Source organism: Larimichthys crocea, chromosome XII (genome assembly GCF_000972845.2).
Source record: "Larimichthys crocea isolate SSNF chromosome XII, L_crocea_2.0, whole genome shotgun sequence".
NCBI classification, from domain to species: Eukaryota; Metazoa; Chordata; class Actinopteri; family Sciaenidae; genus Larimichthys; species Larimichthys crocea.
The window spans coordinates 9,423,986-9,441,742 of NC_040022.1; the positions used below are offsets into that span (position 1 = coordinate 9,423,986).

The 17,757-nt window shown below is 41.5% G+C and overlaps 1 protein-coding gene across 8 annotated transcripts; it reads right to left on the bottom strand.

Annotated features, from left to right (window-relative positions):
• Window positions 1-6,968: 6,968 nt before the first annotated feature.
• Window positions 6,969-17,536, bottom strand: raver1 (ribonucleoprotein, PTB-binding 1). Of its 8 annotated transcripts, none has more exons than XM_019279628.2 (15): window positions 17,098-17,536; window positions 16,079-16,145; window positions 14,207-14,676; window positions 12,596-12,787; window positions 12,371-12,491; window positions 12,195-12,295; window positions 12,059-12,091; window positions 11,613-11,691; window positions 11,145-11,347; window positions 10,933-11,014; window positions 10,695-10,834; window positions 9,576-9,647; window positions 9,345-9,476; window positions 9,046-9,111; window positions 6,969-8,955 (listed from the first exon to the last, which is right to left on the bottom strand). In XM_019279628.2, exons 1-15 carry the CDS (start codon window positions 17,419-17,421, stop codon window positions 8,782-8,784), a joined length of 2,256 nt encoding a protein of 751 aa, XP_019135173.2. In that variant the 5' UTR covers window positions 17,422-17,536; the 3' UTR covers window positions 6,969-8,781. The 8 variants fall into 8 exon arrangements, with proteins under 8 accessions (XP_019135173.2, XP_027141520.1, XP_019135171.2 ...); XM_027285719.1 differs by having other exon boundaries at window positions 12,023-12,091; XM_019279626.2 differs by having other exon boundaries at window positions 11,613-11,694; window positions 12,023-12,091.
• Window positions 17,537-17,757: the final 221 nt, after the last annotated feature.

Below are 17,757 nucleotides of genomic sequence, written 5' to 3' on the forward strand. Positions count from 1 at the left end.
GTCTTGGTGGAGGTTTGCTACAATCCCACCCACTGGCTCCATCCACTGCTGACTGGCTGATCTGCAGCCCACACTTCACACCTCAGGCGATTTAAGCTTATTAGCCGGAGGCCACCAGAGACAAATGACTGTTGCCCTTTGTGTGTAGCGTGATGTAGCAGAAGAAAAGCTGTATTGGGGAAGCAGTGGTGCCACTAAGAATTAACTAAAAGTCCTGTTTCCATAGGGTCCCCTGAAAGCATTCCCTCATTTCTCCCCGGTGGTGTTTCCTCCACTCTGATAGATTGTAACAGAAGGGAAGGACGTGACCAGAAAGAAATTCAGGGCATATGAGGAGACTTCTTGTAAACACTAACTAAAAACATGTTTTCTATCATTTCCCTTCTGAAATGTCAAGATATTATCTGTATTCTGACAATAAATCTTCATTGTGTCATCCCTTTACATATCTTTTAGTTTTATGGAGAAACAGGTGCATAACCATAAACAGACACATGGTCTAAACCAACAATTTTGTTCGCTGGCCTCACAGAGGATTGAGTATGGTTAAAGACTTTTAGTTTGGTTTATATCCGTTCTGTAATTACTGGCTTTAGAAATAGACAAACACTCTAAAGAGTTGTTTTCCCCCTGTCCACATGCCTTTTTCTTTTCTGCTTCAAGCTAAATTAAATAATGTTCTTCTGTACTCATGTCTGTATTTTAGAGCAAAAACAACATACTGCATGTTCTGCTTGAGGTGTTTGATGTAAAGAAATATTGCTTTGAACCAATTTAAGTAAAAAGACAAAGAGCATATAGTACAATAAATTAAAAACGCACAACACAATCACTTGAATGTAATGATTAAATACATTAAGCTGCAGTAGATGATGAGACTGAAGTGATACAGAATGAAAAATAACACAAAATACCTAAGCTTACAGTCTGTAGGGGTACATTGAATAGCTCAGCGACAATGTAATGAACATGCAGTTTTTGTACTTGATTGTTAAGTACCAACATTATAGATATTTCAGTACTGTCACTGGATCATAAATTCAGCCATCTGCTTTAGCCTGATGATTGCAATTATCAAAAACTGTTGTCCTGAGGAGCTAATGGACCTAAAAATGTTCAGACATATACTATGGTGCTTGGTCATGAAACACTTTCCACAAAATTTAAAAGAGATTGAAACTAATTTGTAAGTTAGTCGTCAGAGGAGAGTAGCGGCAGCATTATAATTGGAGCTGAGTTGCATAAGATTTGTGAAGACAAGTACAAAAGCACTGCAGCAGTTCAGGCACAACAGAAAAGCATTAATCATTTTGTCTGTGTCTTTAAAAGCCAGGACATGCCTAATTTTAGAAATGTTTTTCTCGGCTGCATGAAAAAGGGTTTTTGCTTGTTGCATTTTTAAAGCATGGGTTAAATCTAGTAAGCTGGAAATGTCAAGTCGTTGGAGGTCTAGTAGTAATTTTATGCTCATTTATTTTGAGAGTCGGAGAGTCTTGATGTTGATATGTATGTCTGATTTACAACCATGTCTCAGACAGCTCAGAGGGATATATGAGGACAAAATGCAGGTTGAAAAACCTTTCACTCTTGTCACATTTGCATAAAATGTACAACTTATACAGCCTATAAAGAATATGTTTTGACTACCGACCTTGAAACATGTAACAATTCTAACAAAATGACACTCACTTTGTGTAGTACACATTTGCCTTTAGACTAGCTTACAGTTTAAATCTAATCTTGATATAAGGTCGATTTATGTTTTTCTTTTCTTACTTTACCTCTCTGCTACACAATGGCACACACACACAATAAATCTGCAATTGAATTTCATCTTTAAATTTTTATTATGTTCTCTCAGAGCAGCTGTGCTGAAGCACATCCAATACTGTCACAATACTGTCTCCTTGAGAGAAAATTGTCATTTGTAGCACATGGCCTTAGAAAATGAATAGGAAAGAATGAAAAAAGCTGTCTGTAACTGGATGCAGAATGAATGTGTGGAAATGGCTGCATCTTCCGGTTTGAAGCAGATGAAATGATATAATGTTTTATGTATTGTTTATTAAAAGCTGTTCAGGGTTCAGAAAGAGTTCAGAAAAACCCTTAAAGGAGAAAGCAGGGCTGTTTATCAGCATCACATTGTGGACTATTGTTTCTCTGGGAAACACCTAGGTCTTTAAAAAGAAAAATATGAATTTTCAGTTGAGTCGCTAGTAGGAATAGCTCTCAGAAGAACAATTTTAGCACAATTAAACATATAATTCAGTAGCTTCATCAGAATGTAAATGAGCACACAGAGACTCCAGGAATCCTTTTTTTGTTAATTCTTGCATGGCAACAAAAGAAACTTGCTTGCTTTCATTTCGTTTCAAAACCCTTGACAAAATATGAAGGGAAAAAAATACCCACACAGTGTTGTATTCCACTTTTATTAAATGACCAGGCATTTGATCACACAACCTTCGTCAAAACTTTGACCAAAAATTTAAAAAATGATGCAGACCATGAAAGCCATTCCTTGTACAAGACATAAAAATTGCAGTAATATCACCCGCATTATATAACTGTACTAATATTTGAGTATAGAATGTTGTTTAAATGGAAATTAAATGTTAACATGTTCAAGTCCAAATAGTCTTAGATATTTCCAGAATAAGAAGAAAGTAATGAAAGGGTGATACAGTGGATGACAAAATGACCACTGACCACAGTGCGGACTGGACTGCTTCATTGTGGTGTGGAAAAAAATATATATTCCCCTCGCTTGAGTCAGCTGCACACTTCATTCCGTGAGCATCTGATTTATTATGAGCAAGCTCGCCAAATGGCTCTGCACGTTATACATTCATATTGTGAGGAATAATTGAAATGCCAAGCAGTCCTACTTACTCAGTATATGTGGATGAGATGGTTGTGGGGGGGCTATGGAAAAGTGCAGCGTATAATTCATTCTTGCTCTTTTGATTTTAATGTTGGTGGGGTAGGAGTGTTTGCAGTAGAGAGTAGAAATTTATCATAAATTAAACCTGTGGAAATTTTCTCCATTACAGCTAACAGTCAATCACAGAAGGCAGTGAACTCTGCGTGTCCAGCAGAAAGATCAGCAGCAGCCTGTCTGGCCTCTGGCCCAAATTGTATCTACACAGTGATCATCAGGGAATGCTGGGAAACAGATCCACTTTCTACCAGTGGAGGGCCATGAAATAGTAATCCCCACCTCCTTCCTGACCGTGAGCAATAGTCTGGCAGCCATAAGGCATGTGTGTATCTGCATGTGTGTGTTTTTACACGTATCTAGGAAAAGGAAAAGGAAAATAAATACACTAGAATATTAGTGAGTGTGTGGGAGAGGAAGAGAGAGGGAATTAGGCATGTTCAGACGTGGTTGAATTAATATGTAACAATGTTTCAGCAGGCTAGCAGGTCATTTATATGAAGTGTTAAGAAGATTCCTAAAATAACTTCAGATTGTCTTTTTCTTGTTCTGTGGAGGTGCACTGTTGGGGGCGGACCGTCCTTCTGTCCACACTGTGTGTATGTGTGTCAACACTCACACACACACACACACACACGCTGATTCAAAGTTAATGTTCGAGTAGACCTGCATAAATCCTCCACACACTGAACAACATGCAAGGGCACGATCATCCAGAAGCCATTCTGGGTATGTGTTCATAAGCAGCAGGGGCGACCTCACCTAATTTTTTCAACAAGATATGTTGTTGTTTGACTCCAAACGAATCAGATCTTGCTGAAATTCAGCTGGAGGCAAAGGAGGAGTTAGATGGGAAAGGATGCAATGTTACATCAGAGAGAGGAGGTTTCACTTTAGGGACAAGCTGAGGACCAATGAGACCTCAAATGATGCGATAAATAGATTTCAGAGCTTCTAAAAACCTCTACTAATGATGTTATGGAGCAATAATGGCAACTGGAGATGGGAATCAAGTGTCAGAATGGCCACAAGGTTCTTCTTTTGCTCCATACATGCTCCTGCAATGCGCTTTCATAGTCACTGGTGTGAAATATATCATGTTAAACAAGGGGCACGGTGATTTATGGACCAGGAAACACAAATTAAACGCCTTAAAGCATCAATCAGTTATTTGTTATAACCACATTAATTATGCATATTCAAATATATAATTGAAGACTTTAATTTCGTTTTTTACATTCACATCATACAGTAGGTGCTTTAGGCAATATACAAAGAGTCCAATGAAAAATAAACTTCAGTTCTCAGTAAAAAAATTGAAAACACACTGGTCAGAAATAAAGTGTTCTTGCAATATCTCCTAATTCAATAGTGATCATGCAAGAGACAAGTGGCAGCAAAAGAAATAAGAGGAATGAGAGCTGCGCTTCTTGGCAGAAGTGTTGGCTATTAATGTTGAGGAGCACAAAGGGGGACAGGGGATATGATTCAGAGGGAGAGAGGACAAGACATACTTGTTGAAGAGATGAGTTTTTTGGGTGTATGGTGGAAAGTCTCTTCACATTACCAAACTGGCGCTTTGCCTGTGTGATATGTGATGCTCTCTGCCTAATAGATAGAAGTGTAAACCACGTACATCTCACAGTCAAAGTCTGGATTGCATCAGTGTTCTGGAGAGGTTTAGTAAATATTCAAGATTGAATCTAAGTACGTCTGGCCAAAAACTGAGACTGACTGTATATGTAAAGCTTACAAAGAAGAGTAACAAGGCATTTTGTTTTGGAACATCTCTGCGGGTATGTTTAGTGCATCAGAGCAATAACACTGTACTCAGAAACATTGCTTTTATTTCCCATAACCAGAAATTGTTATCTTATTTTGTAGTGCCACAATGATATACAGTTACACAGAGGATTGACTGGAAAAGATGAAAATGAAGAGTGTAACAATACCCAAGCTTATTTCAGAGGGGATAAGGGTACGTGCTCTGGCTCGGAATTGAAATCCCTACTATAATATAATCTTGTTTGGGTGTATAAGCAGGAGCACCGTTCAAGCAGAGTGGCTCTCCTCCTCTTTTGAATTAAGCAAAAGGCAGACTAGTAGCTTTCTCCTGGGCTAGATGTTCTACTGTTTTATAGACTGTTTGTCACAAGGGGGAGTGGGCTGTTTTCTATGACTAATCCTGCTATAAACAGCTCTTGTGACATACCCTATTTGATTACACTTTGTTGCTCGTATACTGAAATAAAGCCATAATAAATCGTAGCATGTGTGACTTCAGTGTGTTTTACATGTGGATTACAATGAATCTCCATATTTAAATACACCAATTTTAATTCTAGACACATGGGCAATAGAGTGGATCAGTTACATCTTAAACAGTACACATAAAGGCACAAAAAATAGAACTTTTCCTTCGCTTTTGTATTTGTAATTTGTGATAAATGATGCTGTAGTGATCTGCTTTCTGAGCACTTCCTCCTTCCTCTCTGTATTTGGGAAAATCGCAGGTTTCAGCAGCATTCACCAGCAACTGTGCAGGGTGACTGTGTGGGTGGAAATATGAAAGGCAGAAATCTAAATGTGTCTGACACAGCGTCCACCGAGCCTCGGTGGATCCCTCTGAGAACTCTGTGCAGACTGGCTGCCGGTATGAGAACATAATTCAAGGGTGCCTGAAGCATTACAGACAAATATTACAGAAATAAACCCAGCAGCGGGGAAAAAATACATTAATATAATGCCATCATTTCTTCACAATGTTCTCATTTCAATTGTACTTTACAGATTGCTGATAAAATACAGGACTATTTCCACGTTACACTTATTTCTTGAATGATATTCTATTCCATTCCAGACCTGAACATGAAGTAAAAACTTTTTTGCTTTCCAAGAAATGTCAAACACAATATCACTGTTAGAAAAAAAGAGTTCTATGACCAGTGTACCACAGTTGTGTTTTTTGCCCATCAGGGGGAAAGCTCCATCAGCAGCTCTGCTCCTTCACGCTCGGTAAGACCACAAGTATAACAGCTAATCAAAACCTTTCATCATGATGGCTGCTGAGAGGAAGAGGAGCTCTCTTCATTGCGTCTTTCCCCATAGCACCCCAATCTGAAGGGTGAGGGACAATAATACAAAGTGTTTAGACCTGCTACACAGTGAGTCCTCTGGGCAGATGACCTCAGCTCAGTTTAATTCCCTGATAAGAGCCCAATTGACCTGCTATTATCTTGAGGGTCTGTTGAATAGAAAGGCTGAGAATACTGGTCTGATAAGAATATAGCCTAGTTGTCTTTTAAATTAAATCTGAAAGTTATATGCTGCTGTACACAGTCTTATCGGATAAGAAGGATTTTCTCACCTTGACATTTCTTCAGGTTATTTTTTTGAGCAACCTGTTGTCAGCTTTTATAGCTGATGACTGAGTTTATTGTTGAATGATTCATTCGGGGAGCACAAATCATCCTCCCAGCAAAAAGCTGCTTAATACTCACACAGGTCACAATCACAGCAAGACTGTGCTGATAAGAGTCTACAGGAGCCACCCATGATATCTGCTTGTTAACTTGTAATTGAAATACACCACAATGTGCAAAGGCACATCTGTGAGAGCTGCTGGGGCAGGTTTGGATCATAATTCTTAAGACTTATGTACATCAGTAATCACCAATACAGCCATTGTTTGAATCAATAGCCTCCTTGTAATAGAGTTTACAACCAGGACTTTATCAGCAGACATTTCGTGAACCGTTCCTCTGCATGTCTACATCATCCTGCTCTCAACCACACATGGAGATTTTGCTATACTATTGATAGAAATTTAAAATTGAATAATTAATAGGTTCTCTGTGAAATCACAATTTAGTCTTTGACAGAGGTTTGTAGTGTAGCTGACTACACACATACCAGGATAATACAGTTAAAGAGCAATAATGTTAAACCAAACACTAAAACATGCAAGAAACCAGCTATATGTTCAGGGTCAAAAGCAGAGAGGAAAAAAAGAGAACAACTTCACAACAACTTTGACTTTAAATAACATTTACTTTCTCACGTCACCCACACATACAGAGACAAATGGCCAATGGCGGTACAGGTGAGAAAATAGATTCAGATCAGTCAGAATGGATGATGGTCATAAAGTACAGCTGCATCTTGGTCCATACACAACATGAGCAGTCTGCTGTGGCGCGCCACTCTTGGTCACATCAGCTTTCAAACAGACAGGCAAACGACAAAAAAAACAGGAGAAGCAGCAAATTCATTCAAAACACCAGACCAGAGGCAGGTATCATTAAAAAGAGAGAAGAAAAAAAAAATGTTTTGGACTCAGGAAAATGATCACGCTTAACTATTTACACAGCAAATAACACAGAAAAGTTAAATGTAGATGGAAGCCAACACAGGGCAGGATGATATCACAGAAAACACTGTTAAGGCTCAAGTGCAGCTGCATTTCCTAGCAGAAGTCAGAGGTAATGAGTTTTCACAATCAAACTGTCAACTAGATAATTATTTAAACAAAAAAAATTTGAAAGAAAAAACAATGACAATCATGTCACTGACCAATGATCTGCAAGTAGCTTCCATTAGTACCCCACCCCCCACTGGAAAACTTTAAACACGTCCGTGTCCGTCATTCCAGCTGCCATCTATTCATCTAAAGAAGCAAATTCAACTGAGAGTCAAGCATCTCGCTCAGGAGAGATGGTTAATGTTCCTGTATTCACCATCTGCAGCTTGAGATGACACATAGCGCATGTCCACCACCCCACCCAACTCAACTCAATCATCGAGGTGCGGTGTTTGGACTTTAAGACATTCAAAATATACACAGAACTTTACGTAAACACAAATTATTCAACTCATGGACACGGACATGGACATATGAGTGAGGGGAGACTTGAGAATGGCATCTTGTGGAGGTGAGAACAGATTTGGGCTGTGACCTGTGCCCTTCAAGTGCATCACTCAACAACCAGTGCAGAGAACAGACTCCGTAAACAAGTTGGAGGGTGTTGATCAAAAGACGAACGATGTGGAACAGTTAAGGCTTGGAAAAAAAACAAAAAAAATATGCCAGCGTGGTGAAAAGCTTCACTGTCATAATACACAGACGGGTACATACAGCTGTCATTGGTGGATGGAAAGCTGAATGTCACCCAATCAGGAGAGGCCTGATCCAGAACTTGAATCATACAGCAAAATATACAACCCTGTGGAAGAAAGGGGAAAACAAAAAAAAATACCACAACACAAAAACACCATCTCAAACAAACTACTAAACTTTTTACATGGAATTAAGGCCATTTAAAAAAAAAAGTAGAGCCTTTGAAGTAAAGCTTGTTTTTAATACTATGCAAGTCCCTTTGCTTCATATTGTGGACAGCATCACCTTAGTGAGATGTCAAAACATAAAAAGCAGCCTATGGCTGCCATCGAAAACTGGCCAAACTATCTGGAGCTCTGCTGTTACACTACACTCAACGCAGGAATTAAAAAAAAAAAATGCAAGAGAAAAGACTTCATTAGCTAATTAACCATTTTTTTTCCTCACTGTACAAGTTTTTCAACAGGAAATTAAAATTCAAATTAAAAGAAAAAAAAAAAAGTAAAAACTTAATTTACCAACACACTAAAATCATACACACAAAAGAAAAAAACAAAAACACAAAACAACCACCAAGAATTCCCATAGAGTGATACAATGTCCATGGCAATAGGCTGCACTCCTCGGCACCCTCCAGGGGCCACTCCAGGAGTACACAGGAGACAAGCACCACCAAGCTCAAGTTTACTGGAGGAGACCAGAGGAAATGGCCGTTGGGTCCTGGCTGTTACAGCAAGAAGCATTCAGCTGTATTTAGAAAAATACGCCTTTGCTTAAGGTACGAGTCTGCATAATGGCCACCGAGGCCCTGGGAGTGCTGGCCCACATAGCTGCCCTCAGGGCTTGGCTCCGGAGATGGGATGAGGCGGGAGAAAGCGCGCTTGTGGCTACCAATGGGAGTCTATAATGGGTATTAAAAAACAAAAATCAAACTTTGTCTTAAAGCAGAAATATATACAAAAAGTCAAAGACAATAAAGTGACTAAATTACCTTTACAACGTTCCCCAGGCCTGGAGGGTAGTTGGCAGTGCGACTCATAGGAGGCATTCCCACAGCCTGAGGACAAACAAACCAACTCTGTGACTTATTCTACTGAGGCTCAAGCACTCAGTGCAAAATTAATTATTGAACACGGACTTATTCTTGGAACCCTCCACTCCCCTTTATCTCTTACTAGTACTACCTTGATGTTCTTGCGCTGACAAATAATCAATAGTGTGAAACCAAAACAGGGGTTGATTTCAAAAAGAAAAGTCCAAACCCAAATCTGTGTAAAACTTGAGGCTTACCCTGTTGAGCTGAGTGGCTGGAAGGCTACTGTTACAGGAGGCCTCAGTCCCAGAGCTGAAGTAGGACAGGGGTGGGCTGGGAGGATAACCGTACTGGGAAAACCTCTCACTGTAGTCAGAGTGACGAGAGAGCTGCAGAGACAACCAAACAAGATCACAACTATTACATTACAGGACAGAATGCATGTAATTTGATCAAATTAAGAATGTGCTCAAGCTACTGGCAACTACCTGCTGACCAAATCCTGCCAAGGCCCCGAGATCAAGGTTCTCCTGCTGTTCATACAAATGGGCCAGGGGATCCTGAGGAGAAACACCAGATGGGCATCAGACCAGAGCACATCATATTATACTGAATTAGCAGCATTAAGCAGCCACACACTACAGTCAAAGTCAACAGGTCACCATACCATCATCTGAAAAGACCTTAAAGTGTAACTAAAACCCCCAAATTTAAGTAGCTCCCTCTCTCCCAGCATTTTTTTTAAAGGGCTAAACAAAACATCACATGGGAGGTAACATTGTTCCGAGTAAGAGACTGATCAGTGCTCAGTGTAGCAGGAATACAGCTGCTGGTAGTCAGAGTAACCAATCAGCTATGAGAGGCTACTGCCAAGCTTTCCATGTCCACATGCACGACCATTTGTAAAAGTTGCTGTATATTGTTAGCTGAGGCTACGTCTCCAGTATGTGTATCTGTGCAGGAGTGTCAGTATAGTTCAGCTGTAGAGCCTAGATTTAATGTTATATTAAGGAGACAGGCAGCCCTGACTGCCCGTCTCCTCCTTTTGGTGACCAAAGCTGTCAACATATACGTCACATGTCTCCAGATCAGCCAATACCACAATTCAATAGCCGTGTTTCAACCAGCACAGGAATGTTGCTATGCATATTTATAGCACAAAATGACAAAAACTGTCAAGATTTCAAACTGAATTGATCAACAGCAGTACTAAATATCCATGTGCTTTGGTTTTCGGCTGAAAAAGGTGTTTTGGGGCTTTAGTTACACTTTGCCCAAATCCATATGAATGCAATATAGATATTAGACAGACATCTTCTGGTCGGCATGGGAAAAGGCAGAATGGAAAAACACAACATGCGTGATGGTAAAAAAAAAAATGAAATAAAATATAAAAATAAAATTATTCAGTGTATTATTTTATGCAAGTCATGAGTAACTTCTTGTTGTCCAGATCACTCATGTTTTCTTGCTGTGTAAGGCAGCAGCAACATAACAACAACAACAAGTGAATTCTGTTGCAGAGGATAACAAAGTTATTCTAACTTCGGACAGCAAGACCATATGCCATTACTGTTCACCACTTTCTGTTTTGGTCTGCTAGTTACCTGGTGTAGTGGAGGATAGTCGGGGCTGTAAGAATCTTGGTAGCGCAGGTTGTAGTTTGGTTGTATGCTCTGGCGTGTGTGCTGGTTGGACACATTACTTCCTAGCCTCTTCCTATAGGGATGAGGTCTGCAGCTTCCTCCTGAGTAGGGGAGGGCAGATAGACAGAAATTAGACGCTGGAATATATTAACCTGACACAAGAACAGACTGCTAAGTAGGAAAGAGAACAAAAAGTCACCTGAGGGAAAAACATTGTTGACGCTGAGGAAGGCACTCTGGGGATGGTTCACATCTTTGGGAGGATCTCCTAGTATGGAAACCTGACAGGAGGGCAAGAGGTGATTCATTTTTGCAGCAAAAAAACAAACTCTAATTTACACTTAGGTCAAAAAGCTCAACAAGAACACAAGAGACAGAAAGCATATTATGGAAATTACTTAGGGACCTCACCCCTTGTGCTGTGAGACCATCTGCTCCCATCATGCCACCCATCAGGGGCATGGAGATGCCTTGCAGAGTGGGAGAGGAAGTCTGGGGGAAGTTGCATGCTGCTGTGGGTGACTCCTGCTCCCTTGCCAGGGCTCTGCCAAGTGGCATTGGCTTCAGGGGGTTTAGAGGATCTGTCTGGAGACCAAGACCTGGGACTACACCACCTAGGAGAATTGGAGGCATTATAAGTAAATCACAATTAACATAATCTTACGCTTGTCATTTTCCCCCCATGGAACTACAAATGTAAACAGACTTCTACTACACAAAATGAAGACATCGCGATCAAAATATCATAAACCATTGTACAAACAAGAAACCATGACTAACAAGTAAAGAGGGCTACAGATGTTTAGCATCATAAGCAAAGCAAAAAAACATGCAGTTTATGGCTCAAGGAGCTACGGCTGGAGTCAGTGGATGCCAAACCTTGGGGCAGGTCTCCAAGCAGATGGACTCCCTGCTGGACAGGCAGAGCAGCCAGAGGATTCTCCCCGATGAGTCCTGCCTGCTGGCCAAAAGAGCAGAGTTCAGTGTCATAAGAGGGTCAAGCAGCCTGGCTGCGACACTCAAACAGTGAAAAACTGCTGAACTACACGCACACTTAATTAGCGCTGAGGCTTACTCACCGCATATGAAATTATGTCCTTACAGAGGGAAAACATGAGTGTAGTACACCTACCACATCATTCAGCGCCACTCAAAAGCACACGCCACACATACACAAAAACAAACCTCAGACTTTCCTACTGAGAGCTTACCTACCCATTGCGTTTTCTATCATATAAAAGACCACCACCTCACACCGATAGCCAAACACAAACACCACGACCACTCACACAAGGCACTAGAGGATTTTCCTTATTGTGCAGCACCTGAGCCCAGAGAAGATGATTTCCCAGAAATGCCTGCTAATGATTAAGAAGGAAAAAGCAGATAGTGGGGGGGTTGGGTCTATGAGTAAGAGAGGATGAATCAAAACAGGCTGAGCAGCAGCAAAGGTAGTAGTACCTGCTGGGCCTTGGCCTGGTTCTGAAGGAGTATCTGGAGTAGGGCAGCGGAGACGGCAGGGTTGGCCAGCAGGGGCATCGTAGGAGCTGCCCCGAGGAGGCCTACACACAAAGAGAACATAAGGATCCACAGCACCAAAACAAATCCTAAAATTAAGCCAGGTGAGAATGCCTCACCTTGTTTGTGTCCCTGTGACAGTGGGTTGAGCAGCATCTTGAGCGTGGCAGGGTTATTGAGGCCCGTCAGTATCTGCATGGCTGTAGGATCAGGGAGGAGACCTTTACCCCTATTCACAGCCTTGAAGGGAAGGGCCACAAGACAAACAATCAGCACAAGAGCAACGGCAAAATCTTTGGTGATCTTGGACATGTGAATAAAGTACATCAGTTTCACTTAAATACCATGGTTTGGGCAGCAATCAGGGCAGCCAGCATGCTTCTTCCAGGAAGGCCAGGGGCACAGAAGGACACCCTGATGTGCGTCCCACCCAGTAGCCTCCCATCAGTCAGTCGCTGTGCCTCCTCAGCCATTTCAGCTGTGGCAAACTCCAACACGGCAAACCGGCGAAAGCTTCCATCTTGTCCTTGAGCCAACTATGGAGAGGAGGAGGGAAAAAAGCCATTCTAATCTCAGACACACTTGTGTTTCACAAACCTTGTTGTGCTGCCAATACAGGGAGCCCCGTCATCGCATGTTTAGCACAAAGATGATTGCAACATCAAAATCAAATCCCCTGAAATGTGCCACAATCACTGCAGGAAACTAAATTATTCGTGATGTTTTCTTCTATGACAAATTGTTATGCTTATTGATAACACGGCAACTCTTAACAGGTGGGCACTGTTGTAGCATCTCATATAGCAGTGTGTTATTCAAGGCTCAGATAATTTACTCCTCCTAAAGTCCGAATGTTTTGATCTGTTGGATGCATCAATGAAAATTTAAATAAGGACGATTGAAACTTTCCACTCATTGTACCTAGTCAGTTAGAGTTTGGCCAACTTCACAACACAATTACTAATAAGCACGTACTATTCTTTTGACCATATAGACTTTGACTTCCCTTTTAAACTCAGCGTCAGTCCCTAGATGTGGCCTCATGATTTAATACTGGGTTTCAATATTTCAGTAACTTGTTAAAACTCATCACATGACCCTTAATCATCACCGTTTGACAAAAATCCTACACACCCTGGAAACAGCAGAAAAGTACTACTATGCGTGTCACACTAAAAGGACACCCCTCTCTCTCATTCCAGAAAAGCCTGCTGAATGACACCACCTGGCGAAGTCAGCTGGTCATCGCCATAGAAACCAGCAATGCTCATTGCTATAGAAACTTTGAGTGACCGCAGGACAACTGGGGTAAAGGTGAAAGGTGCTGAAAAATATAATACAGAATACAATTTTTACAAAGCGACTCCTGCGATCTGCAACTCTGTCAATTCTAAAACTTTTAGACACAAATGGCAGCACGAAACCTTCGTAAATGACTAAAAGCTCTCAGGTGCTTGATTAACGTGACCTTGCATAGCATAAATTAACAGTAGCTACACAAAGAACCTGTTCAAAGAAACTGACAACTGGGAGGCTGTATTCAGCTTCAAGTCAATGCTCAAAGAAAAGTGGTGATCCATTAATTGCCAATTATTTTTCAATCATTTAATCTGTAAATCATCCTAAAAATGAAACGATAAAAAAAAAGGATATTGCAATTATCTACAGTCTATGGTGATGTCCTCAAATGTCTCATTTTGTTCAAAATCCAAAGACAAAAGAATTTACTATAATGCAGGATTCAGGTAAGAAGAACGGTAATTTTCTGGCATTTTTGCTTAAAGAAAATGAATTAAACTGTTGATTTTCTATAAACAAACTTGTCAATTAATGGATCAAAGCTTTGAAGTGACGTTCCATTTATTATTTGTGGTGTAAAATACTGTTTATAGTGTAGCCTTCTGAAATAATATTAACTGGCATGTTGTAGTGGGTTTGTGTGTGGTGAGTTTGACCTGGCAGAAGGCCGGTGCGTGGGTATCAGCCAGGGCGTTGCGTAGGTCTTGGGCTGTCAGGAGCCTTGGGGGCAGGCGGTCCACGCACAGGCATTTAGAGTGCAGCTGCGGGTATGTGAGGGAGCCCACCTCAGTCCAGTGGACATAAAGCATGCGGGAACCCAGCTGCTTTCCCAATAGCTCTGACTTGGCCCGAGCTGCAGAGTCCTTCTTCATGTACTCGACAAAGCCATAGCCCTTAGAATGCCCCGTGGAGGCGCTGTACACCAGAAAGCAGCGCTCCAGGTTACCAAAGGGTCGCACCAACTCCTCAAACTGCTGCTGGGTGAAAGCACAGGGCAAGTTGGCGATGCATAGCAGAGCATCTGTTGGCTGCAGCTGTACGGAGATCTCCCTGTCCCGTAGCACATGCTGGTGGAAGTCTTTGATGGCACTCTGCGCTTGTTCCCCATTTAGCAGTGTCACAAATGCTGAAGGTGATGGGGGACAGAGGGAGGAAGAGAGACAAACACAATTTGGTGTGAAGTGAGGAAATGACACTTGTTCAGTCAGCATTAAGAGAAAGTTATTTTCATACACAGCAGGTCTCAGGTGGCACAACCTTGGGATGTGACACCCTTGCTCCTTTAGCAGGTCTGATAAAAGACAATGCTGGTGGCAGTGTCAACACACACCGGCTTCTGTCACTGAAATATTATTGAGACGACAATGGCTGTCATAGCAGCTGACAAGAATCAAAGGCATTTTATCTGACTGAGAATCATGTCACACCTAGACCTGTACGACTTTTTAATATTATTGGCACCCACGTTTTCTAACAATGTGACGGGCAGGTTTACTAGACCCTCATACTGTGCTGCTCCATGACAAGCAAAGATCCTGTTACCCATGTTTTTAAGAGGAACAGAAGTCTTGGTGTTCGGGTTGCAGTTATGTCTTACAGAAAACATAGCAATTGAATAATTCTTTCACCAGTCTAGATTTTGAGTAAAAGTTTGACAAGTTATCTGCACCCACAGTTTGGTAGATACCAGCCATACCATGAATTTACCATCTGGCTCATGCAATTCATTATCAGACTTTCTGGTGGAATACTGCAATGCGTTAAAAAAAAAGAAAAGAAAAGAAAAGAAAAACCCATCTTAAATCCATAGACTTTATTTTTTTAACATCAGCTCTCTCTGATAAGTAAGCTTTGAGACTTTTGCTGGTCTTTCATGCAAGCAATTGCCCTGAATTGAGACACAGCTCACATTTTTGGGTTATACAGGGTTGATTCAGCCTTCTTGGGATAAGTTAACACTGATTATTTTAATTGCAGAAACCGGTTGTTGTGATATATACAAACTGATTGACAAACGGTGGAACTCTCGTCAACAAAAACGAGTCAGCAACTGACAGAAATGTGCATAAGAATACCAGAACTATATGAATTCAATATGAATGAACGCCACGTTTCAGTTTAAGCTATTAATCATCACATAGAGAATTGAGAGCATTTTGGTGCTGCCGGAGTTAACACAGAGCACTACAGATTCCAATACATACCGGATCCAAACAATTGGAGCGTATTTAGTGAAAGGCAAATAATAGTTGTCACCATTAGTGGTGAAATACTGGAGCACATTGACAACCTGAACAATATCTTTTTTAAATAAGGTCAAATTATTTCTATGGAAACCGGTTCTTTTTTATTTATTTATTTTTCAAACTATTTGTCCTCAACATCTTTAAATGCAGTGTGTGAACTCTTAATGCAGACAATCTGAGTTGCCTACGCACTTATTAAGTTAGTGAACAAATATAGATGATCTGTGATATATCCTTTATATTGAACATGCAATGACACCACAGACCAGCAGTGAGACCAACCTGTGCCCTTGTATTTGTCGACAAAGCAGTACTTCAAGTCATAGTTTCCCAACAGCTCATGGACCTCCTGTAAGTGGGAAGAGATAGTTATATCCAGACATTCAAATCCATCATCATAACCCTTTATGTATCATACATAAAATATATGACTTTTGTAAGTTTTAATTGTAGATTTAATAAAATCACATCATCAATTAACTAATTCATGCCCAGTGGGGAAACTAAGCAACAAGTGCACCTGTGGGGTTTTTGAGGTGACTCATTGTTCTCGGAGAAATTGTTCCGCGCTGCTTTTGACCATTCACAAACGAATGGCGATGCTGTCCAGCATTTTCTGAAACGTTTTGTGTCCACACCTTCCACCTTTTGTTATACTGCAACTCACATCTCGAACTCCCAAACCACCCACCCACCCCCCCGGTGTGAACAATGGTACCGCCCGCAGGCCCACCGCTCCCCACGAGTCAGGCACGTTCCAAAAAAAAAAAAAATGTGGCATCATGAGTAAACCACTGTCTGTTTAAACAACAACAACGCCGGTTTAAACAACAGACGGGCTCATGAAAGCGTGCCAGTGCACCTGTAATCCCACAGTATTGAGTATAATTACCGACAGTTTGGCTTGGAGGCTTGAATAGTGAAATAGTAACTATCAAAAAGTTGCCGGAGTGTTACCTCCGAGGCCGGACTCGCAGGTCACACAGGCCACAGATGACCATTATTGACAGTTATCTGACCACCTGGCGCTGAACCTAATGTGCGTTTGTCGGCGAACCCAGACAAATTAAGACAAACCGCTAATGATGTTTGGTGGCTGGCAGCTGTATGTTGAACTAGTCGTAGTTTCAAAACAAGCAAAACATCGTATAGACCACATTTAAAAAGAGACAGCTAACGGGATAAATGGCTAACGGGCTAATGTAGCATGGCAGGCATATTGAAGCTAAGCTAAGGGTTAGCCCAACGACCCCGTCAATCAATCAATCAACCTCCAGTTGGTTAATAGTTTATACTCGTACCTGATTGCTAACGTCGGAGGGCAGGTTTTTTATGATGATTTTTCTACGGTTGTAAAACTCCCGGCGAGTTCTCTCCAGGCGGCTCTCAATCTCTTCTAGGCTCAGCGATGTCAGGTCCTCGTCGACCCTCCGCTGACACTCGCGTTCAGACGCCGAGTCCTCCTCGCCCGTTTCGGGCTTGGGTTGTCGGCGGTCTCCGGGAATCCAGTTTTCGTGCTCCGCGGCGAGGTCGTAGTTTTCGTGAAGCGGACGAGAGGCGAAACTGAGTCCTGTGTCTGTGCTTTCATCTCTGGCAGCTGTACTAACAGACACAGCGGCCGCCATCACTCTTGTTTGGTGGAAGTTTTGTCGGTCTGGAGACTCAGTCAGATTTGAGCAGTTTAAACAATACACACATGGCCCCAGCGCCGCTTCTCATTGGTGGAGAGTAGGACGCGTTCTCCTTGACTACGACGTAATTGGACGTAACGGAGGGTGGTGGGCGGGGCCACTGGCTGCTCAAAACTGGATTTAAATGCAACAGATTTCAGTGCAGCGTGTAAACCACTGGGGGCCATAAAACTGATTTTAGGAGTCTCAAAGAAAGTTTAAATACACAGCCCCACACTGTGAGCAGTCCTGTATTTCTAGGCTGGATTAGATATAAATCTAATATATATA